This window comes from Lucilia sericata, unplaced genomic scaffold, assembly GCF_015586225.1.
Source record: "Lucilia sericata isolate MDLA Ls3-8-SP2 unplaced genomic scaffold, ASM1558622v1 Contig001739F_arrow, whole genome shotgun sequence".
Taxonomy (NCBI): Eukaryota; Metazoa; Arthropoda; class Insecta; order Diptera; family Calliphoridae; genus Lucilia; species Lucilia sericata.
Window position 1 is genome coordinate 35,486 of NW_023995643.1, and position 27,809 is coordinate 63,294.

General features: G+C 29.4%; 1 protein-coding gene across 1 annotated transcript in view; it reads right to left on the reverse strand.

Annotated features, from left to right (window-relative positions):
• Positions 1–27,809, reverse strand: part of LOC119612574 (ras-related protein Rap-2b) — a 70,272-nt gene that overhangs the window by 24,034 nt on the left and 18,429 nt on the right. Inside the window, exon 2 of the mRNA XM_037968380.1 lies at positions 5,976–7,344. Within this exon, the coding sequence (XP_037824308.1) occupies positions 5,976–6,067 (92 nt within the window). The 5' untranslated portion in view covers positions 6,068–7,344. The remainder of the gene's footprint in view (positions 1–5,975; positions 7,345–27,809) is intronic.

The following is a 27,809-nucleotide window of genomic DNA, read 5'->3' on the forward strand; positions in this document are numbered from 1 at the left end:
TCTGTCTACATAGCAAAAATTGATCTCTCTATCTAAAAAATGTCTCCTTTAACTCAAACTAGTGTAAATAAATACAAACTCTTTAAAAAATCTTCAATTTTTGGTTTTTCATTTCCCTTTCCATTTTAAACAAATCTATATGACTTCTTTTTTCCTTCGCAAACGAAAAGTCAACATGGAAAAAAATCTAATTTATTTTGCTGTTTAATTGTTTAGTACTCATGTTTTAAATTGAATTTGAGAGAAAAGTAATTTTTCTTAGTCATGTTTCCTTTTTAATCCTGTGTGGTTCTTATTTCTAAAAATAAGTTATTTGAGTTGTTTTTCATCTTAAATATAAAAAAAAAAATTGTTAAGTGTTTCATCTTGCTTCTATTTTTATTTAATTAGTTTTGTTTTCTATTAAATAAATTGTTCTGGTTTTTGCGTGTTTTGAGATTCTATTTTTGCTATTCATTTAAAGACAGTTACATAAATAGGTATTGGGAAAAAGGTCACATGGTAATTGAAATTATAGTCAAAAAAAAAAAAAAAAAGAAGAAATCAGTATTTAAATTAAACTCTATAGAATTGTTAATTGTTCTACGGTTTTTCAAACGTATTTGTGGCACAATTTTTGTATTTTACAACTCGATGGAGTATTTGTTTTGTTAAATATGCAAATATGCCTTTAACCCTTATTTGCTGTGAACAAATTATGTAAATTTATGTTATTTTTTCCCCTATAAAACATTGAGTAAATAAATATTTTTTAAATGAAAACAATTTTTATTATGATTGCAAATAGCATTTTATAATGGACTTTGAACATATTTTTTTTGTGGAAATGAAGTGCGTGAAAAAATTTTATGAAGTAAATTAAAAGTAAACATTAAAAAAATGAAATGTTTGACAAAACTTCTTCTTAATCGGAAAATGTTCTCTTAGTCTAAGTTTAAAAGCTTCTTTTCCGTTTTAGATAAAAAATATATTTTACTGTCTAGTCAGAAAAATGTGTATATATGTCTTGATAAAAAAGGTTTTGCTATGTCTGTCTAAACAAAAAATTTCTGTTTCTGTCTAAACAAAAAGTTCTCTTTCTGTCTAGACACAAAAATGTCTCATTTTCTGTCTACACAGAGTAATCATTCTTTCCATCTGACAAAAAATTTATTTTTCTATCTCGTTACAAAAATGTCTTTTCTCCCTAGACACAAATATGTCTCTTTCAATCTAGACACAAATTTCTGTCTTAACACAAAAATTTTTCTTTTTGTCTAGACACAAAACTGTCTTTCTTTTTGTCTACACAGAAAAAAACAATATTTTCATCTAAAGAGAAAATGTCTATTTCAGTTTTGAAAGAAAATGTTTCTTTCTGTCTAGACACTAACATTTCTATTTCTGTCTTAACAGAAAAATATCTCTTTCTGTATAGACAAAGAAATTTTCTCTCTGTTTAGACATAAAAGTGTTTATTTCTTTCTAGACACAAAAAGAGAAATTTTTGTGTCTGTCTAGACTGAAAAAATTTCTTTTTCTGTTCAGAACCAAAAATGTATATCTTTTTGTCTACACAGAAAAATCACTCATTTCGTCTGAACAGAAAATGTCTCTTTTTGTTTAGACACAAAAATTTCTAATTCTGTCTAGATACAAAAATGTCTCTTTATGTCTATATATAAAACGATATATCTTTCAGTCTAGACAGAAATATGTTTGCTTCAGTCTAGATACATAGACACACAGTCTAGACAGAAAGATGTTTTCCTCAGAAAATTTTTTATTTCAGTATAGACAGCAATATGTTTCCTTCAGTCCAGATAGAACGATATTTCTTTCAGTCTAGACAAAAAGATGTATCATTCAGTTTACACAGAAAGATATTTCTCTCAGTCTAGACAAATTGATGTCACTTTCAGTCTAGACTGAAATACATATGTTTCCTTCAGTCTAGATACAAAGAAGTCTCTTTCAGTCTACACACAGAAATGAAAGATATTTCTTTCAGTCTAGACAGAATGATGTCACTTTCAGTCTAGACAGAAATATATATGTTTCCAAAGATATCTCTTTCAGTCTAGACAGAGAGATGTCTCTTTCAGTCTAGGCAGAGAGATGTCTCTTTCGTCTAGACATAAAAGTGTCTCTTTCAGTCTATATAGAAAGATATTACTTTCAGTCTAGACAGAAATACATATGTTTCCTTCAGTCTAGATACAAAGATGTCTCTTTCAGTCTAGACATAGAGATGTTTCATTCGTCTAGACATAAAAGTGTCTCTTTCAGTCTAGACAGAAATATATTTCTTTCAGTCTACACAGATTGATATCACTTTCAGTCTAGACAGAAATTCATATGTTTCCTTCAGTCTAAATACAAAGATGTCTCTTTCAGTCTAGTCAAAGAGATGTCTCTTTCAGTCTAGACAGAGAGATGTCTCTTCCGTCTAGACATAAAGGTGTCTCTTTCAGTCTAGACAGAAAGATATTTCCTTCAGTCTAGACAGAATGATGTCTATTTCTGTCTAGATAGAATGATGTCTATTTCTGTCTAGATAGAAAGTGTCTCTTCCAGAAAAATGTTTATTTCAGGCTAGACGCAGAGATGTCTCTTTCAGTCTAGATAGAAAGATGTCTCTTTCGTCTAGACAGAAATATGTTTCCTTCACTCTAGATAAAGAGATGTGTCTTGCAGTCAAGACAGAAATAAGTAGTTTTTAGTCAAGATGCGGAAATGTTCACTGCAGTCTAGTCTTGTTTCCAAATAAAAAAAGGGACATTTCTTTGTTAGACATTATTATAGACAGAAAAATGTCTATTTTTGTCTTAAAAGAAAGATATCCCTGTATAGACAGAAAAATGTCTATCTAAACATTTTAACTTTTCATGGCCTGTTTATTTTTAGCTATAAAAATTTTATACTGCATGATATTCACACTCCTGTAAATCCTTTATTTATTTTAATTCATCAGCATAATAGCGACAGTGACATGATTACTTATTTATACTTCAATTTCCTTTCCCACCATCATCATCATCATTATTATAAAGGAAAACCTTCTTATTTTTCTCACAATAAATTTCCTTGACAATTTATCGTGTTTTAATTATAACACTTCAATTTGATTGTCTTTTTACATCATCATTTATCTGTACATTCCATGGCAATATGAAACCGGGACTTGTGTTTCTTTCTTGCATAAATCATTTCATTACAATTACAACTGTTTCTTTCATTAATCCAATGTCCATTATCTTCATTATTTAGTTTTTTTTTTTTGTATTTTATTCTAAATTTATTTCATCGTTTTTATTTAGTTCATGTTTCTTTACATTATTTAAACATTTCTCAGAATAATTACAAACATAAGATAAAATCTTAACTTGAGATGTTTTTGTTCTATGATAATGATTTGTTTTTTTATGTTTATTTTTAATAATTTTCATAGTCATTTGAATGTTTAATGATTTTGTAACTGTCACAGATTTCCTTGCAAAAACAAACTTGTATTTGTTGAAATCATAAAAGTTTTGTTGTAACTGTCAGGCCAAAATAGAAGAGAAACTGGCTGTCAGGGATTTACTATGAGTTGCTGTAGTTAAAAAAGGGTATAAACATCCGAGTAGGATAAATTGTCATATATATCTTAAGGAAATGTTTGTTTTTTCTAGCTTTGAAGTTATATTATGCAAATTTTTTAGTTATAAAAAATTTTACAAAATTTATGAGAACACTTAAATTGTCATAAACAAGATATTTTGTGATTAATAGTAACTATTTTATAGTTACTTACTATGTAGCTTTAAATTAACGATATTACATTTTTATATTTGCAAAAGGGTGTGGGGGGTAGGTAATAAAAAGTGAGTTATTTTATTTTCACATATTTTCTATGTATTTTCAGGAGAAGAAATTTTTCTTAAATCTTCAACTAACAAAAGTAATTTTTCTGTCTTGATATGAAAACATGATTCATATCTTGATAAAATTTATCTTCATAGGAGACATTTTGATACATGTGTTTTGATAAAAAGAGTTTCTCTGACTGTGTCTACACAGAGGATTTCTCTGTGTAGACAAATCTCTTCTTATAGGATTCTTTTTTCATTTCCCTAGACATAGAATTGTTTCTTGTTAGGTGACAGAACAATAAAACGAGACATCTTGACAAAAAGAGATATTTTTCTGTTCTGATAGAAAAACACATTTTAGTCCAAGATAGAGTAATACATTTTAGTGTCTAAACAGAATGAGTAATTTTTCTATTATGCCAGAAAGTGCATCTGTCATGACAGAAAGAAACATTTATCTGTCTACACAGAAAGACACAATTTTCTGTCGGGACTGCGAAATTCATTTTAGTGTCTTAACAGAAAGAGACATTTTTCTGTTCAGATCAATTTCTAGACAGTTTTTTGACTTTACAGTAAGAGATAATTTTTTGTCTTTCTAGCATTATCTGTCTAGTCAGAAAGAGACATTTATCTATCAAGACGGAGAGATAAATTTTCCTGTCTTGACAGAAAGATACAATTTTCTGTCTAGACAGAAATAGACGTTCTTCTGTCGAGATACATTTTAGTGTTTTAACAATAGGAGACAATTTTCTGTCTTGACATGAAAAGACATTTTTCTATCTTGACTAAAAGGGAGAGTTTTCTCTCTAGACAGAGAGACGTTTTTCTTTCGTGATACATTTTAGTGTTTTAACAGAAAGAGAAAATTTTCGGCCTATTTTCTATCAGACAGTTTTCTGTCTAAAAAAAATGTTTTTCTCTCCAGATACATTTTAGTGTTTACATAAAAAAAGAAAAAGACTTTTTTCTATCTTGATAGACAGACACAATTTTCTGTCTTGACATAAAGAGACATTATTCTGTCTCAGGCTGTCTTGACATTAAGATATATTTTTTTGTCTTGACACCCAGAAAAATTATTCTGTCATGACAGAAACAGACAGTACTTTTCTTGACTGAAGATACAGTTTTTTTGTATTGACTGAAAGAAACATTTTTCTGCCTTGATAGAAAGAGATATTTTTCTGTCTTGATAGAAAGATACATATTTCTGTTTTAACAGACAGAGACAGTTTTCTGTCTTGACAGAAAGAGACATTTTTGATAGAAAATTAAATATTTCTGTATAAAAAGATACAATTTTCTGTCTTGACAGAAAGAGAGACTGTCTACTGTCTTGACATTTTTCTATCTTGACAGACAGAGACAGTTTTCTGTCTTGAAAAATGTCAGTTTTCACTCTAGATAGTAGGATACGTTTTTCTTTCGAGATACAATTTAGTGTTTTAATAGAAAAAGAAAAATTAATTTGTCTATCTTGATAGACAGAGACAGTTTTTTGTCTTGACATAAACAGACATTATTCTGTTTTGACAGATAGAGACAGTTTTCTGTCTTTTCTTTCGAGATACATATTAGTATTTAAACAGAAAGAGACATTTTTCTATCTTGGCAGATAGAGACATTTTTCTATCTTGATAGACAGAGACAGTTTTCTGTCTTGACATAAAGAGGCATTATTCTGTCTCAGGCAGAGGCAATTATCTGTCTTGACATTAAGAGATATTTTTCTGCCTTGACAGACAGAGAAATTATAATGTCTTGACAGAAACAGACAGTACTTTTCTTGACTGAAGATAAATTTTTTTGTCTTGACTGAAAGAAACATTTTTCTGTCTTGACAGAAAGAGATACTTTTCTGTCTTGACAGAAAGATACATATTTCTGTTTTAACAGAAAGAGACGGATTTCTGTCTTGACAGAAAGAGATATACATTGATAAAATATTAAATATTTCTGTATAAAAAGAGACACATTTCTGTCTTGACAGAAAGAGACACTGTCTACACATTACATTAAAGTTTTCCATTATTTTGTCAGAGTCGATCAAATTTAATTACATAAATAAGAAAATAAAGTGAAAGAAATCCCATAAAAAGGAAAATTAAAAACTTTAAAGATAAATCTTAAACTTACTTGTCACGTTTGGTGGGTTTATCCTCAGCATTGTCATCCTTCATAAAAGATGGTTGTAAACTGAAACGTCGACGTAAATGACGGCCGCGCATTATGAAACTTTAAGAAATTACACTCGAAGAAATTAATGTGCTGGTAAATTCGTGTTTTTTTTGTTGACGTCAAACTGACAACTTTGTTTGATGTGGAATAAAGTTTGTTTAAAATTTTATTGTTTTTATTCCCTTAACTTTAGTTTTGCTGTTGATAACTATTTAACAAATAAATCACTGTCTGTTATAAGCTTTCAGTAGTGACGTTATGGTTTTAACAATTAATTTAAAAAATTGTGTATATTTTTATTTTATTTTTTTTTGCAAATGTGCGTTAGTTATGTTGAGCTGCAGAGACAGTTGATGCAGCAGATTATGATATTGCAAATATATAAATGACGTTTTTCAGCTGTTGGTTTTTTTCCTTCTCTGTCGTTTGGTTTGTTTTATTGTGTTGGGATGTTGACAAAGTTTTTTTTTTGTAAAATATTTTATTTTGTTTTAAAATAAATGTACAACATTTATTCTTTATATATTTTTTACTTAAAACATCTACTCCTTTTACTTGCTAGTAGATTTTTCAATGTCATTTACAACAGCTTGTTGTTTTTTTCTTTGGTTTTTATAAATTTATTCTACTGTTGCTATCATTTTGTGTGTGTTTTTTTGTTGTTGCTGAAAAATGATTAAAGATAAATTTTCTGGAAAATTTGCTGTTATTTCGTTTTAACACACTCTTTATTTAAGCTTTTTTTATGTTCAGTAAATGTCCTTAATAATCCTTGGAGTAAAACATTCTTTAAGCATAACTAAAGAAAATTAATGTGTATTTTTTTATCTTGTGGCAAAAAAGTTTTAAGTTTAAGAGTCATATAATATTTTCATACGCTACGCTCCCTCTTTCCTTTTATTTCCTTGATATTATTTTATCAGTTTGTTTTAAATATTAAATTAAATTTAATTTAAACGAGCTTCTCCAGCGGTAACAGCAACAAGACATTTTTTCCTTTAATTGCTTTTACAGGCATTTAAACAATTTCCATTAAAATTACACCTGTTCATTTACACTCCCACTTTAATTTATACTTTTATATCGAGTCAAATACATGCACACACCTTCCAACAACATCAATTTACTTAAGTTGTTTTCCTGCTGTTTTACTTTTTCCTCTAATTTCCTGGTTTTCTTATCACAATTTTCACATTTAACGTGTCTGTTGTCATAATTTCCACCATGTCTCTGTATTGTTTTAGTTTTTACTTTATAATTGTTCAAAAAAATATATAAATAATTATGACTGTTGTAAAGCTTATGCTTTGTTCCGTGTTTAAGGTGCCTAAAAGTAGAAAATAAAATTTTGGTATTATTTATCATTAAATTTTTATATTTTTTGTTTTGCAGTTAGAAGAGATTTTAAGTTTCATAAATAAAGTAAAAGAAATAATAAACATTTATATTTATGTTAATTTTAGTGTGAAAAAATTTATGTTTATTTTATGTTGAATTGTAAATTTAACAGTACGGGAAATTTGATTAAGAGCACTATGGTAAATTTAAAAAAAAATATATGTTAATTTTTGATTTGTGGTCTATTTGAGTAACTGTTATCAAATTTAGTTTGAACTAGGAAAACAAAAAGAGCTGTATATTCGGCTGTACCGAATCTTATATGCTCTCCACCATAATGTGTTTAATAAAACAACATTTAGTACTTATTTTATTAAAAAATACCAGTTGAAAATGAAAAAGTACCAGAAAGTCCCCTTTTATAGATTTTCATTCAATCAATTCTATGTGTCTAGGTTTAATATTAAAAATGATTTAAAAAAAGTACCAATTTTCATTCCATCAGGATCCTATATGTGTGATTTTTGCATAATTTAATTCATTTATTCATTCATTGATTTAATTTTGCGTTTTTTTATGTTCATTATTATAAAAGATACAAAAAGTACCAATTAAAGAATAAAAAATATCCAAAAATTCATTCTTATAAATTCAGGATATCCTTCAGGATATACATATGTTTGATTATATGTTTCTAGAACTAGTTGAAGAACGAAAAAGTACCAACAATACACTCCTAAAGATTTCTTTTACTCAGGGTTCTAAATGTTTAATGTTTTAATTTAAAAAAGTTCTTTTTAAAGAAACGAAAAAGTACCAAACAATCCCCTTTTGCTTATTTCATATATCAGTTCAATATTATAGAAAATTTTCAAAAAAGTACCACAAAATATTTTTAAATTTTTTCATCCCCGGGAAAATAACCAAGACAAATTTATCTAATTTGGAATAACAAAACAATTAATTAGTTAAATAGTTATTGTTAGTTATTTAGTGTTACGTTAGGTTAGATAAGTTAGTTAGTTAAGTTGTCGTTTAAGTTAGTTAGTTTGTCGTCTGTTATTCGTTAGTTATTTTAGTAGTTCTTAGTAGCAATTAAGTTAGTTAGTTAGTTAGTTAGGTTAGTAGTTGTAGTTAGTTCTTAGTTAGTTAGTTGTTAGTTAGTTAGTTAGTAGTTAGTTAGTTAGTTAGTAGTTAGTTAGTTAGTGGTTAGTTAGTAGTTAGTTAGTTAGTTAGTTAGTTAGTTAGTTTAGAGTTAGTTAGTTAGTTAGTTAGTTAGTTAGTTAGTAGTTAGTTAGTTAGGTAGTTAGTTAGTAGTTAGTAGTTAGTTAGTAGTTAGTTAGTTAGTTAGTAGTTAGTTAGTTAGTTAGTTAGTTAGTTAGTTAGTTAGTTAGTTAGTAGTTAGTTAGTTAGTTAGTTAGTTAGTAGTTAGTTAGTTAGTTAGTTAGTTAGTTAGTTAGTTAGTTAGTTCGTTAGTTAGTTAGTAGTTAGTTAGTTAGTTAGTTAGTTAGTTAGTTAGTTAGTTAGTTAGTTAGTTAGTAGTTAGTTTAGTTAGTTAGTAGTTAGTTAGTTAGTTAGTTAGTAGTTAGTTAGTTAGTTAGTTAGTTAGTTAGTTAGTTAGTTAGTTAGTTAGTTAGTTTTAGTTAGTTAGTTAGTAGTTAGTTAGTTAGTTAGTTAGTGTAGTTAGTTAGTTAGTTAGTTAGTTAGTTAGTTAGTTAGTTAGTTAGTAGAGTTAGTTAGTAGTTAGTAGTTAGTTAGTTAGTTAGTTAGTTAGTAGTAGTTAGTTAGTTAGTAGTTAGTTAGTTAGTAGTTAGTTAGTTAGTTAGTTAGTTAGTTAGTTAGTTAGTTAGTAGTTAGTTAGTTAGTTAGTTAGTTAGTTAGTTAGTTAGTTAGTTAGTTAGTTAGTAGTTAGTTAGTAGTTAGTTAGTTAGTTAGTTAGTTAGTTAGTTAGTAGTTAGTTAGTTAGTTAGTTAGTTAGTTAGTTAGTTAGTAGTTAGTTAGTTAGTTAGTTAGTTAGTTAGTAGTTAGTTAGTTAGTTAGTTAGTTAGTTAGTTAGTTAGTTAGTTAGTTAGTTAGTTAGTTAGTAGTAGTTAGTTAGTTAGTTAGTTAGTAGTTAGTTAGTTAGTTAGTTAGTTAGTTAGTAGTTAGTTAGTTAGTTAGTTAGTTAGTTAGTTAGTTAGTTAGTTAGTTAGTTAGTTAGTTAGTTAGTTAGTTAGTTAGTTAGTTAGTTAGTTAGTTAGTTAGTTAGTTAGTAGTAGTTAGTTAGTTAGTTAGTTAGTTAGTTAGTTAGTTAGTTAGTTAGTTAGTTAGTTAGTTAGTTAGTTAGTTAGTTTAGTAGTTAGTTAGTTAGTTAGTTAGTTAGTTAGTTAGTTAGTAGTTAGTTAGTTAGTAGTTAGTTAGTGTAGTAGTTAGTTAGTTAGTTAGTTAGTTAGTTTTAGTTAGTAGTTAGTTAGTAGTTAGTAGTTAGTTAGTTAGTTAGTTAGTTAGTAGTTAGTTAGTTAGTTAGTTAGTGTAGTTAGTTAGTTAGTAGTTAGTTAGTTAGTTTAGTTAGTAGTTAGTTAGTTAGTTTAGTTAGTTATTAGTTAGTTAGTTTAGTAGTTAGTTAGTTAGTAGTTAGTTAGTTAGTTAGTTAGTTAGTTAGTTAGTTAGTTAGTTAGTTTAGTAGTAGTTAGTTAGTTAGTTAGTTAGTTAGTTTTAGTTAGTTAGTTAGTTAGTTAGTTAGTTACGTTAGTTAGTTAGTTGTTAGTTAGGTTAGTTAGTTAGTTAGTTAGTAGTTAGTTAGTAGTTAGTTAGTTAGTTAGTTAGTTAGTTGTTAGTTAGTTAGTTAGTTAGTAGTTAGTTAGTTAGTTAGTAGTTAGTTAGTTAGTTAGTTAGTTAGTTAGTTAGTAGAGTTAGTTAGTTAGTTAGTTAGTTAGTTAGTTAGTTAGTTAGTAGTTAGTTAGTTAGTTAGTTAGTGTTCCGAAGATATCGCGGGCCTTAAGAAAATTAATTACTGCCACACTGACGGACATAGCTCAATCAAAACTAACACAATTATATACCCTGCAAATTGTGAACTGCATGTGAATTAATTTCAGGAAGTGTGCATATAGCTGTTGTGCATGTGTACCATCATGTCTGCTGTTAAATTCCCCTGTTTTATATTCAACTTTGCTATATTATTTTTATAAATTATATGAATAGGTTTTTTTAATATATATATCAAATAAAAACATATTTCTAATTCGTGTTCTATTTGATTCTTGTTTTCTTGAAACTTTTACTTTCTTATATTAATTTATAAAAACAAAATATTGTATAAGTTTTTGTTGTGCCATCTTAATATGTTTCTGAATGTGTGTGTGTTTGTTTTTTAATTATGTGTATATTTGTTTATACAATTGATGTTTTCAATGAATGATAATATTTGTTTATAGTTTATTTAAATTTATGGCTTTTAAATAAAATTAAAATAAAACTAGGTTGTATATTTTAAACTCAGTACACACACACATACCCAACCACAATAAAAATGTCGTTTAATTTATTAAAGTTTTTGGAAATAATTACAATGATAATGGCAAAATTTAGGTGTGTAAAACAATTTAAAAGAGGGGGTTTAATTTCAAACATAAACTTTAAATTATATTGAAAATGTCGGTTAATTAATTTAGAAAGGCATGAGGCATAAGAACCGTTAAAAAACTGATCCTCTTTTTTAGCTGTTTTGTGGGCTTAATGGTTGAGGTAAATTTTAAAGTTGTCTTTGTATCTCTGTTTGCAATATGTGTAAATAATATTGTTACCTTTATGCATTAAAATTTATATTCTTTTGTAATAATTTGGTAACAAATTTCAAACTTTATGATTATTATTCACTTTAATAGACTTTGGCAGACATATAATTCATATAAAAATTCAACTTTATTACAATTTTTTTTAAAGCTAAAATGAAATACTTACGTCTAATTAAGGGGGCGTATGATTTATATGCAATTCAAAAATAACACTCATACGTACAGTTATATATACATTTACGAATAAAAGTAAAATTAATTTGAAAGCATACTGTGAAGCAATAAATAATAAAATAAAAAACAATTGAAATAAAAGCAATTTAATGAAAAGGTAATAAGAAATTTAAATTATTTTTGTAAATGATGCATAACATTTTTGTAACCATAATGTAAAATGACCGTTAGTTTGAAATTCAAAATTTTTTTGTTTATATTTTTCAAATTTATTTCTTTAATAATAATAACATTTTATTGGTTGCGAATTTGCCATAACATTTTTTGTTTCTTTTTTTTAATAAACTTATTTCTTTTATACTTTTTATATGTTAACATCAACAACAACCCCATCCAGTTGCTTTTCCTTCTTTAAAAAGAAACATCGAACAATATCTTTATATAGTAGTACTGCAGCAACAAAAGTCAAACTCATCTAAGTATTAAAGTAAAAAGCACGTTCTTGACAAATCGTAAAATATTTAAACTTAAATTCACAAAAACAGTAAGCAAGAAATGTAATTTAGAAACCAGCATAGTTAAACGTATTAACTGAATATTTGAAAAACAAAAACCCAAAAACATTTTGGTACTGCATATAATACCAATTTCTTTTAATACATGTACTCTGAGAAAAACAAGAATGTAATATATACTTTATTGCTAAACAATGAGTAGACGGTTAAGAGTTTGTATATGAAATACAGAAAATACACAAAACCATAAAAAGTATAAAATTATGTAGAATTGTAACGAAGAATTTCAACTAAATCCCAACAATTCATGAGAATATTTCGAAAATGCGATTGTGAATGAAATTAACTGAATGTGTTTTTTTGGTTTTGCCAATCTCCCAAAGATTGTGCATGAGTGTGTATCGTGGGAGATTTGGATATTGTGGTAGTGATTTTTTTGGTTAACATACTTTGGGTAATCGAATATTCATTTATAGCAATTATTAGGGCTTGTTTGGAATTTCGATATGGTGTAATGTTATACATGTGGAATTTCTAAAAAGGATTGTTTTTTGATTTATTGTTGTAGAAATGTATAATGAAATACAAGAAAGAATAATGACAAGACTCTTGTAAAGCCAAATACTGACTTCAAGAATTTACCGTATTTCACTGGAACCAGAACTGAATTTAAAACTGAACTAGAACTGAACTAGAACTGAACTAGACTGAACTAGAACTGAACTAGAAATGAACTAGAATGAACTAGAACATGAACTAGAAACTGAACTAGAACTGAACCTAGAACTGAACTAGAACTGAACTACTACAGAACTGAACTAGAACTGAACTAGAACTGAACTAGAACTGAACTAGAACTGAACTAGAACTGAACTAGAACTGAAACTAGAAGCCTGAAACTAGAACTGAACTAGAACTGAACTAGAACTGAACTAGAACTGAACTAGAACTGAACTAGAACTGAACTAGAACTGAACTAGAACTGAACTAGAACTGAACTAGAACTGAACTAGAACTGAACTAGAACTGAACTAGAACTGAACTAGAACTGAACTAGAAACTGAACTAGAACTGAACTAGAACTGAACTAGAACTGAACTAGAACTGAACTAGAACTGAACTAGAACTGAACTAGACTGAACTAGAACTTGAACTAGAACTGAACTAGAACTGAACTAGAACTGAACTAGAACTGAACTAGAACTGAACTAGAACTGAACTAGAACTGAACTAGAACTGAACTAGAACTGAACCTAGAACTGAACTAGAACTGAACTAGAACTGAACTAGAACTGAACTAGAACTGAACTAGAACTTGAACTAGTAGAACTGAACTAGAACTGAACTAGAACTGAACTAGAACTGAACTAGAACTGAACTAGAACTGAACTAGAACTGAACTAGAACTGAACTAGAACTGAACTAGAACTGAACTAGAACTGAACTAGAACTGAACTAGAACTGACTAGAACTGAACTAGAACTGAACTAGAACTGAACTAGAACTGAACTAGAACTGAACTAGAACTGAACTAGAACTGAACTAGAACTGAACTAGAACTGAACTAGAACTGAACTAGAACTGAACTAGAACTAGAACTGAACTAGAACTGAACTAGAACTGAACTAGAACTGAACTAGAACTGAACTAGAACTGAACTAGAACTGAACTAGAACTGAACTAGAACTGAACTAGAACTGAACTAGAACTGAACTAGAACTGAACTAGAACTGAACTAGAACTGAACTAGAACTGAACTAGAACTGAACTAGAACTGAACTAGAACTGAACTAGAACTGAACTAGAACTGAACTAGAACTGAACTAGAACTGAACTAGAACTGAACTAGAACTGAACTAGAACTGAACTAGAACTGAACTAGATCTGAACTGAAATGGAAGGAAAGGGCAATGATGATATTTCAAAAAATACTAAATTAAATTAGCACTCATCATAATGGATATAAAACAGAAAATTATAAATATTTATTTAAATGTTGATTTTAGTCTTGATTATGCCAAAAAACTCAGTTTGAAAAATTTTTACTGTTTAAATAAACAAATAAATTTGTATTGAGAAAAGAAAGACAAACTTTATTACTTTTCCTCCTTAGCATCTGTTAATTTCCCCATAATGCTTGATTTAATTTTTAGGCTTGATTTCCTTCCGTCGAACAAGTAAAATCTCATTGTGTGGAAATTTCCTAGAATGCTTTAACTTGTAATTGGTCTAAAAAGCATATTTACTACTAAATTTATCAAAAAGGTTCTGAAATGTTTCCCCTATGGATTTACTGTGCAAAGATTGAGTGAAAGCAGAAAGTATTAGATTCTGTTTGCGTAAAATAATGTTAGGTGGAGCTCTCTATTAACTTCAAGCAAAGTGGCTGGGTTACTATCAAGTTCTATTAAGTTCTTAAAATGTTGCTGGATTTAACAGTATTAATTTTTTTTAAATCAAGTAAATTTTTACTTTATCATAACATTTTCCAGCTCGCACTTGTCATAAGCAATTGAAAATTAAGTACATTTGCCCAGTTTGTCGCTTTCAATAATAAGATTCATTTATTTAAATGACACTTTAAAACGGGAAAACACATCTGTTGTTTATTCAAATTCAACATACCAATACATTTATTTACACTTACTCATTCATACACTCCAATACTTGAATTATAAACCCTGTAGTTCGGAGTAGCTGTCCCGATATGGGTAATACCTTGTTACTGCATTAGCTCTGAATGCGAATAGTTACTTTAAAATTAGCAATTGACTCTTTAGAGAAAAAATTATTACTCAATCTACTTACGTGGCGATTGGCTTTTCGTTACATTACTGGGTGACCCAAAAAAGTAGACGAATTGTTTATTCTCTGCATTACTTAAATACAAATAAGTTGCTCCAAACTGAAGAGTCAGAGGGATACACTGACAGCTGGAAAAGCGACACATAAACCTATACAATCACATAAATAATTCAACTTAAAAACCAACCCACCAAATTATTTGCTTTAAGAATTATTTTATTTTCTTATTATTTATTTTTTCATTTCTTATTCCTAAAGGTTAAAAATTATTTCTTATTTTTATTTGTTTTTTCTTTACTGTCTTAAGTAACATTTATTTAACATGGCAGCTGCGTCTTGTTTGTAATATTATTCTTGGTACAACATTTTTTACACGAATTTGAGTGTTTAAAAAATTAAACAAGTAGGGGAGGCTGCAGTCATCTCATTATTTTGCTTGATTTTTTCTCAACTTAAATTCATTGGCCTTTAGACATGGCGTATAAAATTTGTACGATTAGATGTACTATACTCCTTAATACAAATGTTAGGCGTTCATTCTGATTTACTGATTTCTTTTGTTTGTTACAAATGTAAATTTAAATTGGTATTTATTACGGTTTTTGTTTAAATAGAGGGTTGTGTGCAGTAATGGGTATTCTAAGAATTTTGGGCACAATGAACTCCAATAGTTGAATTAGAAGTATGCAAGAATTGAGATAGAACTAGAAATGACTAGAGCTAGAACTAGTGCATAACAAGAACAGAACTAGAACAGAACTAGAACAGAAATAGAACAGAACTAGAATAGAACTAGAACAGAACTAGAACAGAACTAGAACAGAACTGGAAAAGAACTAGAACCGAACTCAGAACAGAACTAGAACAGAACTAGAACAGAACTAGAACAGAACTAGACAGAAGTAGAACAGAAGTAGAACAGAACTAGAACAGAACTAGAACAGAACTAGAACAGAACTAGAACAGAACTAGAACAGAACTAGAACAGAACAGAACAGAACTAGAACAGAACTAGAACAGAACTAGAACAGAACAGAACGAACAGAACAGAACTAGAACAGAACTAGAACAGAACTAGAACAGAACTAGAACAGAACTAGAACAGAACTAGAACAGAACTAGAACAGAACTAGAACAGAACTAGAAACAGAACTAGAACAGAACTAGAACAGAACTAGACAGAACTAGAACAGAACTAGAACAGAACTAGAACAGAACTAGAACAGAACTAGAACAGAACTAGAACAGAACAGAACTAGAACAGAACTAGAACAGAACTAGAACAGAACTAGAACAGAACTAGAACAGAACTAGAACAGAACAAGAACAGAACTAGAACAGAACTAGAACTGAACTAGAACAGAACTAGAACAGAACTAGAACAGAACTAGAACAGAACTAGAACTAGAACTGAACTAGAACAGAACTAGAACAGAACTAGAACTGAACTAGAACAGAACTAGAACAGAACTAGAACAAACTAGAACAGAACTAGAACAGAACTAGAACAGAACTAGAACAGAACTAGAACAGAACTAGAACAGAACTAGAACAGAACTAGAACAGAACTAGAACAGAACTAGAACAGAACTAGAACAGAACTAGAATAGAACTAGAATAGAACTAGAACAGAACTAGAACAGAACTAGAACAGAACTAGAACAGAACTAGAACAGAACTAGAACAGAACTAGAACAGAACTAGAACAGAACTAGAACAGAACTAGAACAGAACTAGAACAGAACTAGAACAGAACTAGAACAGAACTAGAACAGAACTAGAACAGAACTAGAACAGAACTAGAACAGAACTAGAACAGAACTAGAACAGAACTAGAACAGAACTGGAACAGAACTAGAACAGAACTACAACAGAACTAGACAGAAACTAGAACAGAACTAGAACAGAACTAGAACAGAACTAGAACAGAACTAGAACAGAACTAGAACAGAACTAGAACAGAACTAGAACAGAACTAGAACAGAACAGAACTAGAACAGAACTAGAACAGAACTAGAACAGAACTAGAACAGAACTAGAACAGAACTAGAACAGAACTAGAACAGAACTAGAACAGAACTAGAACAGAACTAGAACAGAACTAGAACAGAACTAGAACAGAACTAGAACAGAACTAGAACAGAACTAGAACAGAACTAGAACAGAACTAGAACAGAACTAGAACAGAACTAGAACAGAACTAGAACAGAACTAGAACAGAACTAGAACAGAACTAAAACAGAACTAGAACCGAACTAGAACAGAACAGAACTAGAACAGAACTAGAACAGAACTAGAACAGAACTAGAACAGAACTAGAACAGAACTAGAACAGAACTAGAACAGAACTAGAACAGAACTAGAACAGAACTAGAACAGAACTAGAACAGAACTAGAACAGAACTAGAACAGAACTAGAACAGAACTAGAACAGAACTAGAACAGAACTAGAACAGAACTAGAACAGAACTAGAACAGAACTAGAACAGAACTAGAACAGAACTAGAACAGAACTAGAACAGAACTAGAACAGAACTAGAACAGAACTAGAACAGAACTAGAACAGAACTAGAACAGAACTAGAACCGAACTAGAACAGAACTAGAAGAGAACTAGAACAGAACTAAAACAGAACTAGAACAGAACTAGAACAGAACTAGAACCGAACAAGAACAGAACAGAACTAGAACAGAACTAGAACAGAACTAGAACAGAACTAGAACAGAACTAGAACAGAACTAGAACAGAACTAGACGGAACTAGAACAGAACTAGAACTGAGCTTCACTGCACTAGTTCACATTTTGTTTAATATACTCATAACTGGTGTAGGGTATCATGTGGTCGGTCATTCCCAACGATAATTTACAACTTGTTTTTTATTATTTCGTTTTGTGTTATTTTCTGCTGTATTGGTTCTTCTACTTTCCTGTTAAAATATAAAATATATAGAATTCTGGGAAATTTTTCACAATGACCTTTAATCATTGGGGACAAGGAAATTTAGCTTAAAATAGAAATTAAAGAAAAACAATTAAATGGCTCTGTTTACGTTTAATTTGGAAATATTTGTGCATGAAACAAAATTTTAACTCCAAATATATTGTGCATTTTGTGGCAAATCGGGATATATTGAAGTTATATGAGAGTATTAAACAAATTGATGGATTAAACGTTTAAATCTCTAAATCTTACATTAATGTGGTCTTAGATTAACTTTACAAGTCTTATTCATACATAAATAGTCCTTAACAGAATTCATTAAACACTTATTGATATTGTTTTTTTTTACAAAAATGGTTCTCAAGTAATAATTTTCATTTATTTAAGACACAGTTGCTCAATAGATTAACTTTAAAATTTTAAACATAGATATTTGTTAAGGGATTTTTATGTATTCGTCTGTAATATAAAATAACAATGATTAAAATGAACTTTTAACCTTTGTGGGAGGAGGATTTATTAACACTTTTCTGTTTTTTTTTTAAATTTTACAGAAATAGTTTGTTGTATGTAAACACGTAGTAGTAAAGTAACCTTGACAAAAATTTCAAGGTTGAACATCACTGTTGTCATCTGTTGTTTATGCATTGTAAGGCGCTTTTTAGAATTTGAATAATGTACGATTAGTTGATGTTTTACAATTTGCAATATTTTCTTGGGGTTTTCTTCATGATGTTAGAGTAGCAAGAATCTTGAAATAATTTCGAAATTTCCATGTTTTGTTTGTTACTTTGTTCGCCCACTTCCTTCAGTAAACTGCTCAAGTTAATGATTAAAATTTTAGTTTGCTTGATTTTGTGCCTTCAAAAGCCCTCCTTTTTAATTCACATTTTGTTTTTTTTTTAACAGCCTGTGAACTTGTTGGTTTTGTAGGTTAGTGTACCTTTTCATTGCCACCCGGAGGACAAAATAAAAAAATATGAATCTAAAATTGTTTTGCTTTTTCTCTGGCTCAGTCTTGAGTCATTTACATTTTTAACTTGTAGTTAAGGAGTGAGTGTAATCAGTTTGATGTATGAATATTAAGATCCTAGTTTTGTATAATGATTCTCCATCAAATAAGTTCTAGTTTAGTTCTAGTACAGATCTAGTTCAGTTCTAGTTCAGTTCTAGTTCAGTTCTAGTTCAGTTCTAGTTCAGTTCTAGATCAGTTCTAGTTCAGTTCTAGTTCAGTTCTAGTTCAGTTCTAGTTCAGTTCTAGTTCAGTTCTAGTTCAGTTCTAGTTCAGTTCTAGTCAGTTCTAGTTCAGATCCTAGTTCAGTTCTAGTTCAGTTCTAGTTCAGTTCTAGTTCAGTTCTAGTTCAGTTCTAGTTCAGTTCTAGTTCAGTTCTAGTTCAGTTCTAGTTCAGTTCTAGTTCAGTTCTAGTTCAGTTCGTAGTTCTAGTTCAGTAGTCAGTCAGTTCAGTTCTAGTTCAGTTCTAGTTCAGTTCTAGTTCAGGTCTAGTTCAGTTCTAGTTCAGTTCTAGTTCAGTTCTAGTTCAGTTCTAGTTCAGTTCTAGTTCAGTTCTAGTCAGTTCTAGTTCAGTTCTAGTTCAAGTTCTAGTTCAGTTCTGTTCAGTTCTAGTTCAGTTCTAGTTCAGTTCTAGTTCAGTTCTAGGTCAGTTCTAGTTCAGATTCTAGTTCAGTTCTAGTTCAAGTTCTATTCAGTTTCTAGTTCAGTTCTAGTTCAGTTCTAGTTCAGTTCTAGTTCAGTTCTAGTTCAGTTCTAGTTCAGTTCTAGTTCAGTTCTAGTTCAGTTCTAGTTCAGTTCTAGTTCAGTTCTAGTTCAGTTCCTAGTTCAGTTCTAGTTCATTCTAGTTCAGTTCTAGTTCAGTTCTAGTTCAGTTCTAGTTCAGTTCTAGTTCAGTTCTAGTTCAGTTCTAGTTTCAGTTCTAGTTCAGTTCTAGTTCAGTTCTAGTTCAGTCTAGTTCAGTTCTAGTTCAGTTCTAGTTCAGTTCTAGTTCAGTTCTAGTTCAGTTCTAGTTCAGTTCTAGTTCAGTAGTTCAGTTTCTAGTTCAGTTCTTAGTTCAGTTCAGTCTAGTTCAGTTCTAGTTCAGTTCTAGTTCAGTTCTAGTTCAGTTCTAGTTCAGTTCTAGTTCAGTTCTAGTTCAGTTCTAGTTCAGTTCTAGTTCAGTTCTAGTTCAGTTCTAGTTCATTTCTAGTTCAGTTCTAGTTCAGTTCTAGTTCAGTTCTAGTTCAGTTCTAGTTCAGTTCTAGTTCAGTTCTAGTTCAGTTCTAGTTCAGTTCTAGTTCAGTTCTAGTTCAGTTATAGTTCAGTTATAGTTCAGTTATAGGTTCTAGTTTAGTCTAGTGCAGTTCTAGTTCAATGAAAATATTGTACGCAAGATTCGATGAACTCAAGCCTTATGTCTATTTCACCAGAAAATTAGATATGTATGAATGTGTATACTTAAATGTTTGTAGATGCACATATGTATGTATGTAAATATGTATTTATATCCGTGTATTTTGAAGGTTTAATATTGTTTAAAAATCTATTTACTTTTATAACAAATGGTATACCTATTCCGGCTTTAGTTTTTTATCCAACATCCTATTGTACTAAATATACATATACAAAGTTTTTAAAAATAAATTTTTGTTTTCTATGGGACACAAATTTTAATATTTAAAAATTTTATTTAGAATAAATTTCGAAGGCTTTAAGTTGGGTAAAATTTGCATTAAAATTTAAGAATCTATTAAATATTGCCTTTTTGTTTTTTAACTTTTTCTTTTACATTAAGCAAATGTTTTAAGTAAAAAAGCAGTAGGTTAAAGCAAAATTACTACATTTAATTTCCTAGCTTTGACTTTTGAAATTTTTAGGGTTGACTTTTTTCCCTTGACGCAAAGGTCAGTGTGATGTTTGTAGAAATAGTTGTATAAACAATTTGTGCACAATTGGTAATTGTCTTAATGTCGGATTTTTAATGTCTTGTCCCAGTGAGTAAAGATATTGTTGAGATATTTAAGAAGGATTTAATTTAGGTGATTTTGCAACAAAAACAAGGAGAAAAGTTATAAATTTTGAAAAATTTATTTAAATATATAAAATATAATAAATCCCTTAAACTTCTCTTTATTTACTATTATGCTTTCTTATATTCTTACTTCAATTGAATGTTGCACTTAAATCTGTGTACGCACGAGTAAATATTTAGTAAACTACTTAATTCCAAACATTGTTAAGGAAATGTTTTCAAAATTTATTATAGTTTTTACTTTAGTTTATGTGTGTACATTTATGATTAATTGAAATACATTTCTAACAACATCAGCAAATTGTTTGCTGCTAAAGAACAAACAATCCATTCATCTGTCATAATAAATGTCCATCAACATTCACATACACATCACACCATCATCATCATCATTGTATTGTGGACATTGTATGACATTAAGTAATTTTCCTAGAAGCCCATTAGTTCTCTATTCGAAGATTTGTACTACTATTTGCTACCGAAAATAGTAAATCAGTTGCATGAAATGATAGATTATTTGAATGTGAACTTTAATTATTTAGCAATTATAATGTGTCTGTATACAAGATTAATTAGAGAGAGAGAGACAGAGTCATATAGAGATTATTGTATAGAATAATTAGTTAAGAAATAAAAGGGTATTACAAAATAAAGAAATATTTCGTAGTCTACGATTTAAAATTATTTTATTCATTAATTAGTAGTTGCTGGGTGTATGTACTTTTAAATATTCAAATATAAAACCAATTTTAAAACCTATTTTTAAATTACTCAACTCTTTGTCTGCCTCGTACGTGAAAAGTTTGCTTAAACAATTTCGCCAGCATTAAAAGAAAATTAAAGTCTTAAATTAATACTGTCGAAATTATTATATTTTGTTAAGGTTTATACCAAACACGAATGGTACAAAGCCTAAGGCTCGATATTTTAATGCGACAGAAATGCTAATGAGATGTTGGTGTGTGTATGTATTGTACTAAAAATAAAAAAATGTTCCAGTATTTGGTTTATTGTTATAAATACGAAAAATACACAAAATCTTTGTTGGTACAAAAAGGCTCAAAACCAGACGTATGGATATGGGATACTGACATAAGGTAGGAGTATATATAATGTAATGTTCTGTTCTAGTTCTGTTCTAGTTCTGTTCTAGTTCTGTTCTAGTTCTGTTCTAGTTCTGTTCTAGTTCTGTTCTAGTTCTGTTCTAGTTCTGTTCTAGTTCTGTTCTAGTTCTGTTCTAGTTCTGTTCTAGTTCTGTTCTAGTTCTGTTCTAGTTCTGTTCTAGTTCTGTTCTAGTTCTGTTCTAGTTCTGTTCTAGTTCTGTTCTAGTTCTGTTCTAGTTCTGTTCTAGTTCTGTTCTAGTTCTGTTCTAGTTCTGTCTAGTTCTGTTCTAGTTCTGTTCTAGTTCTGTTCTAGTTCTGTTCTAGTTCTGTTCTAGTTCTGTTCTAGTTCTGTTCTAGTTCTGTTCTAGTTCTGTTCTAGTTCTGTTCTAGTTCTGTTCTAGTTCTGTTCTAGTTCTGTTCTAGTTCTGTTCTAGTTCTGTTCTAGTTCTGTTCTAGTTCTGTTCTAGTTCTGTTCTAGTTCTGTCTAGTTCTGTTCTAATTCTGTTCTAGTTCTGTTCTAGTTCTGTTCTAGTTCTGCTCTAGTTCTGTTCTAGTTCTGTTCTAGTTCTGTTCTAGTTCTGTTCTAGTTCTGTTCTAGTTCTGTTCTAGTTCTGTTCTAGTTCTAATATAGTTCTGTTCTAGTTATGTTCTAGTTCTGTTCCAGTTCTGTTCTAGTTATGTTCTAGTTCGTTCTAGTTTGTCTAGTTCTGTTCTAGTTCTGTTCTAGTTCTGTTCTAGTTCTGTTCTAGTTCTGTTCTAGTTCTGTTCTAGTTCTGTTCTAGTTCTGTTCTAGTTCTGTTCTAGTTCTGTTCTAGTTCTGTTCTAGTTCTGTTCTAGTTCTGTTCTAGTTCTGTTCTAGTTCTGTTCTAGTTCTGTTCTAGTTCTGTTCTAGTTCTGTTCTAGTTCTGTTCTAGTTCTGTTCTAGTTCTGTTCTAGTTCTGTTCTAGTTCTGTTCTAGTTCTGTTCTAGTTCTGTTCTAGTTCTGTTATAGTTCTGTTCTAGTTCTGTTATAGTTCTGTTATAGTTCTGTTATAGTTCAGTTCCAGTTCTGTTCTAGTTCTGTACCAGTTTAATTATGTTTTAGTTTTCTTCGAAACATGTACGAAATATAGCATGGTACTTTCTGCCTTTTTTTGTATCCAAGTACAATTGTGCCAACTCTTATCCTTACACATTTACAAAAGGATATTTTCATTAAAGCTTCTACAAGTACAAATAGACACACACAGACCCACTTAAGTATAAATACAAATAAAACGATGATATGCAGGCATGCAAGCGTTATAAAATTGTCCTGGTATTTACTGAGTTTGTAACTGGTTGCTGGATTATATGAGTATGAAAAAGAAAAAACAGGCCCTCTAGACTTTAACTTAATTATGGTCCAACTTAAAGAAGTTAAAGCCTTTAGCAATTTTTATGTTTCGAATACACATAAAAGACCAGAAAAAAAGGGGAGAGACAGACAGTGTCAGAGACTGTCGAAATTACAGCTGAAGAAAACATTTTGACAATGAATAAAATCAAAATCTGATGTGTACTAAGAGCTAGAGAATTGTGCATACACAGCAATTGTTGAATATTAAGGACGAAAAACATTATACACACAGATGTTTAAATATAGATAGAACGCAATATTTGATTTTGTAGATGAAGGGAAGCATTATATTGTAATAAATGAAGTATAAAAGAAAATGGCCATAAACTAAAGTTGAATTCACACCCTGTGACCAGATGACAAAATATTTGAAAAGTCTTGTATGTGCATAAAAGACAACAACCTGTAACATTTAACTGCTAAATATACAGACTGACAGTCAGTCTATTTACTCAACTGGCTGAATATATTATATACAGACTTGTAGTTATTTTATTTATTTATTTATTTTTTTTGGTAGCAACTGATTACTAATGTTAATGATAATGAGACAATCATTAATTTCAGTAAGCTAACTACCATTATTAAAAACCGAACGAACATCTCATTCAATAAGTTGTCTGCCATGGAAAACAGTCAGTGCTAAAAGTCAACTATGAAAAATCTTCTAAAAACAATCAGTCCTCCTTCCATCTACCGTAAGCAATTTTGTTAAACAATTAAAATACCCCCCTGGTATCTTAATCAATATAATAATGATAATAATAATAATTTTCTATTAACAAATTAAAATGCTGATAAATATAAAACCGTTTGAATTATCAAAGAACACTTAGGTGTATTGTTAAGAGATGGTTTTTATTGGGGGAGGGATAGTGTAGTGGAAATTAAACGAATCTATAGCTGCAGTAAGAATGTATAGTTTAGCTACTTATCTATTTAAAAACCACCTTTTCAAAGATCAGTTCTAGTTCGTTTCTAATTCAGATCTGGTTAAGTTCTATACTATATTGTAAAAACGCCCCCATTTACTCCAAAAACCTGCGCTTCTGCCTAAAGACAAAGAAACCGTTGACTCAACTCTAAAAGAGAGATAATATTTAGAATGGTCATGTTACCATATATACACACACATAAATAGCTAACTACAAATATACTTCCCTAACGGTCGGTATTTAACTTCCTGTTCGGCAAAAAAAAAAAAACACAACTTTGTTGATAATTATGATGTACATGGTTTATCAACTAACCAGGCCCCTCTGGAAATTCACTGATATACTTGCTTTTATTATTATTATCTGTTTGTGTACAATTTTTTTCTTTATATTTTGTTAATTTTTTATTATTTAGAGAGAGCCATGAATTTATAAGGCCCATATATTTAAGCAAGTGTAAATACATATATTTAAATGAAAGTGTTAGTAGGTTTTTATAATTGTATACTGTTGTCTAAAATAGCCTGAAAAAACAAAAACTACTAAAGTGTTTATTCATTATACACACCCTCTCTCTCATATAGGAAAATAAAACCAAACGTTTTTACTTACATCTAAATATTTGTATTTACATAGATATAAAACACTCACGTACATACATATGTGTATGTTTTATACATAGCTAGCAATTTGTTAAATATTGTGATAATTTTTGTTAATTTATTCAGTTCTTTGATTACAACGCCAATGATAATAAAATCAGCATTGCCGACATAGTTAGGAATATGTTTATTTCTGGGACAATAGTGGATGCCTATTTGAGTCAATTAAATTTACTGTATATTTTGTACTTACAACAGTTGAATTCAGTTTTCATTTCTGTGTATGTACATATATGTGTGTTAAGAATGGGTCTAAAAAATTAAAAATAGTATCTTATATCCGAACTAGTACTGAACTAGAACAGAACTAGAACAGAACTAGAACAGAACTAGAACAGAACTAGAACAGAACTAGAACAGAACTAGAACAGAACTAGAACAGAACTAGAACAGAACTAGAACAGAACTAGAACAGAACTAGAACAGAACTAGAACAGAACTAGAACAGAACTAGAACAGAACTAGAACAGAACTAGAACAGAACTAGAACAGAACTAGAACAGAACTAGAACAGAACTAGAACAGAACTAGAACAGAACTAGAACAGAACTAGAACAGAACTAGAACAGAACTAGAACAGAACTAGAATAGAACTAGAATAGAACTAGAACAGAACTAGAACAGAACTAGAACAGAACTAGAACAGAACTAGAACAGAACTAGAACAGAACTAGAACAGAACTAGAACAGAACTAGAACAGAACTAGAACAGAACTAGAACAGAACTAGAACAGAACTAGAACAGAACTAGAACAGAACTAGAACAGAACTAGAACAGAACTAGAACAGAACTAGAACAGAACTAGAACAGAACTAGAACAGACTAGAGCAGAACTAGAGCAGAACTAGAACAGAACTAGAACAGACTAGAACAGAACTAGAACAGAACTAGAACAGAACTAGAACAGAACTAGAACAGAACTAAAACATAACTAGAACAGGACCGAACTAAAATATAACTGAACTAAAACTTAATTAAAATCAGATTAAATGTAGCCTTTCTTAACCCCAAAAATGTTAAAAATCATTAAAAATTTAAATATTTTATTAATGTCTGCAAATAAATTGCTCTTTACTAATTAATTGCCTAAAAATTTAAGCAAATATAAAAACTCCAATTAAATAAACAATTAAATTTCATTTAGAAGTGTAATAAATTTGTGGAGAAAAAACAGCAACAATAAGTACTTTTATTGTTTGCAAATAACAATAAAATACTTAAAAGTATTCAAAGTCGACACAAAAAAAAAAAAAAAAACAAATAACACTTTACGAACAATAGAATGTTTCAGAAATAAAGGTTTGCTGACCTTGCGTTACAATTTTATCAAAAACAAATTCTTGCAGACAACACTGTTTGTCTTGATGTATATTTCATGCGTTTGCTTAAGGAGGAGGAATATTTATTAACTTATTTGTGTCAATTTGTATGTCAATATCTCAATATTGTATTGTATTGTACATGCAAACTTTAAGTACATATTAAGAAACATTTTATGTAGTATTTGGCATATGGCAGGATTTTCTAAATATTTGATGTCTATGCAAATAGTTAAAACTTGTGTTAACAACAGAAAGTATTTTGTTTTATTATGTCTAAATGTTTTGACACAATGTGTCCTTTTTGTCTAGAAAAAGGATTTTTTTCCTTGGACGATCAAATAAAAATAAAGAAATTTACATGTCTTAAAATTTATTTTAAATTAATCCGATAAAATTTAAGCTGTATATAAATATATTTGGTGGCTAAAAATAAGTAAATTGAAACGAAAAAAAAAAAATGTTTTTTTTTGTACTCACAGTAATCGGCTTAAATATTAGACATAATATTTATTTTATTTCTGGAGATAATTTATTTATATGCAAAGTCGGGTACTATATAATAAAATATTAAGTTATTTTTTAAATTAACTTTTAAGCAAAATTTTGTAGATGTTTGGAACTAAAGGACAAAAGTTTAAGCAGAATTTGTTTTGAGGGGAGAACGATGCCACATTTATTAGGAGTTTGGGAATACAGATGAATAAAAAATTTTCAAAATGTATTTTTTTATCTTTTCTAATGAACAAAAGAAGTTTATGGTTAAATAAAAAACCGAAATTTGTAGCCCATCAAATGCCACATAAAATCTTTAATTTCAACTTCAATTTACTTAAACCTCTTAAGCCTCGATTACTGAAATGCTCATAAATAGTTGCACATAAATCCCTCAATAAAAAGGAAGAAAAACCATAATCTCTTCAACTTACCAATCATTATTTAAACGATTTAGAATTTACTGTTTCTTTACTAATTTTCTTTTCTTGTTTTTGAACACCACCACCTTCATCCTCAGTCCCCATTAGGGATGTCTATAAGGATTTCCCAAAATCTTGTTAAATTTTGTTCGGTTGTCTGTTGATGGTTGGCTGAGTGGTTGTCTAATAAAAGAAACGAAAACACTAGACACATGCTGCACGTTCATTATTTAAGTGGCAACAACACAAAGCAAAACAATAATAACAACAGCAATAGTAATAATAAAAGCAGCCATAATAATAACAACAAAACAAAAAAGAAGTTTTTTTAAGTAAATAAAAATTATACGAATACTCAACAATAAATAAACAACAAAATATTTATACGTATCTTTTGGAATAATAAAAAAGGTTACAATCTTAAGTCGGCTGAGACGAATTGTAAACACACTTCAGCAGTCATATAAAATGCTAACAAAAATAGACAATGTTCACACTATAAACTGGCTCAACTGAACCCTTACAACTTCGAATTTAGTAAAAATAAATTTCGCTTAAAAATAATTTAAGCGAAAATGACAAACAAAATGAAAAACCAATATCAAGCCTTATCACCCATAATACATCTTACACACAACGATGGCATCATTATAGCCCCAAACACCAAAACTGAAGGCTGTTGAACTTGAGCCGTAGATAAATGAAAATAATAGCCAAGAAATAAAGAAAAAAATCCTCATAAATGCAAGTCTCTAGAGAAAAATGGCGGGCGGTAAGAGAAACAAAAGAAATGATAAAAATCAAATAAAATGAATACACGGGAGATCTTAAAGTGGAAATAAAAGCAACACGAAAAAATATCCACATTAAAGTAGCAATGAAAAACAATGAATGATAGACAGAG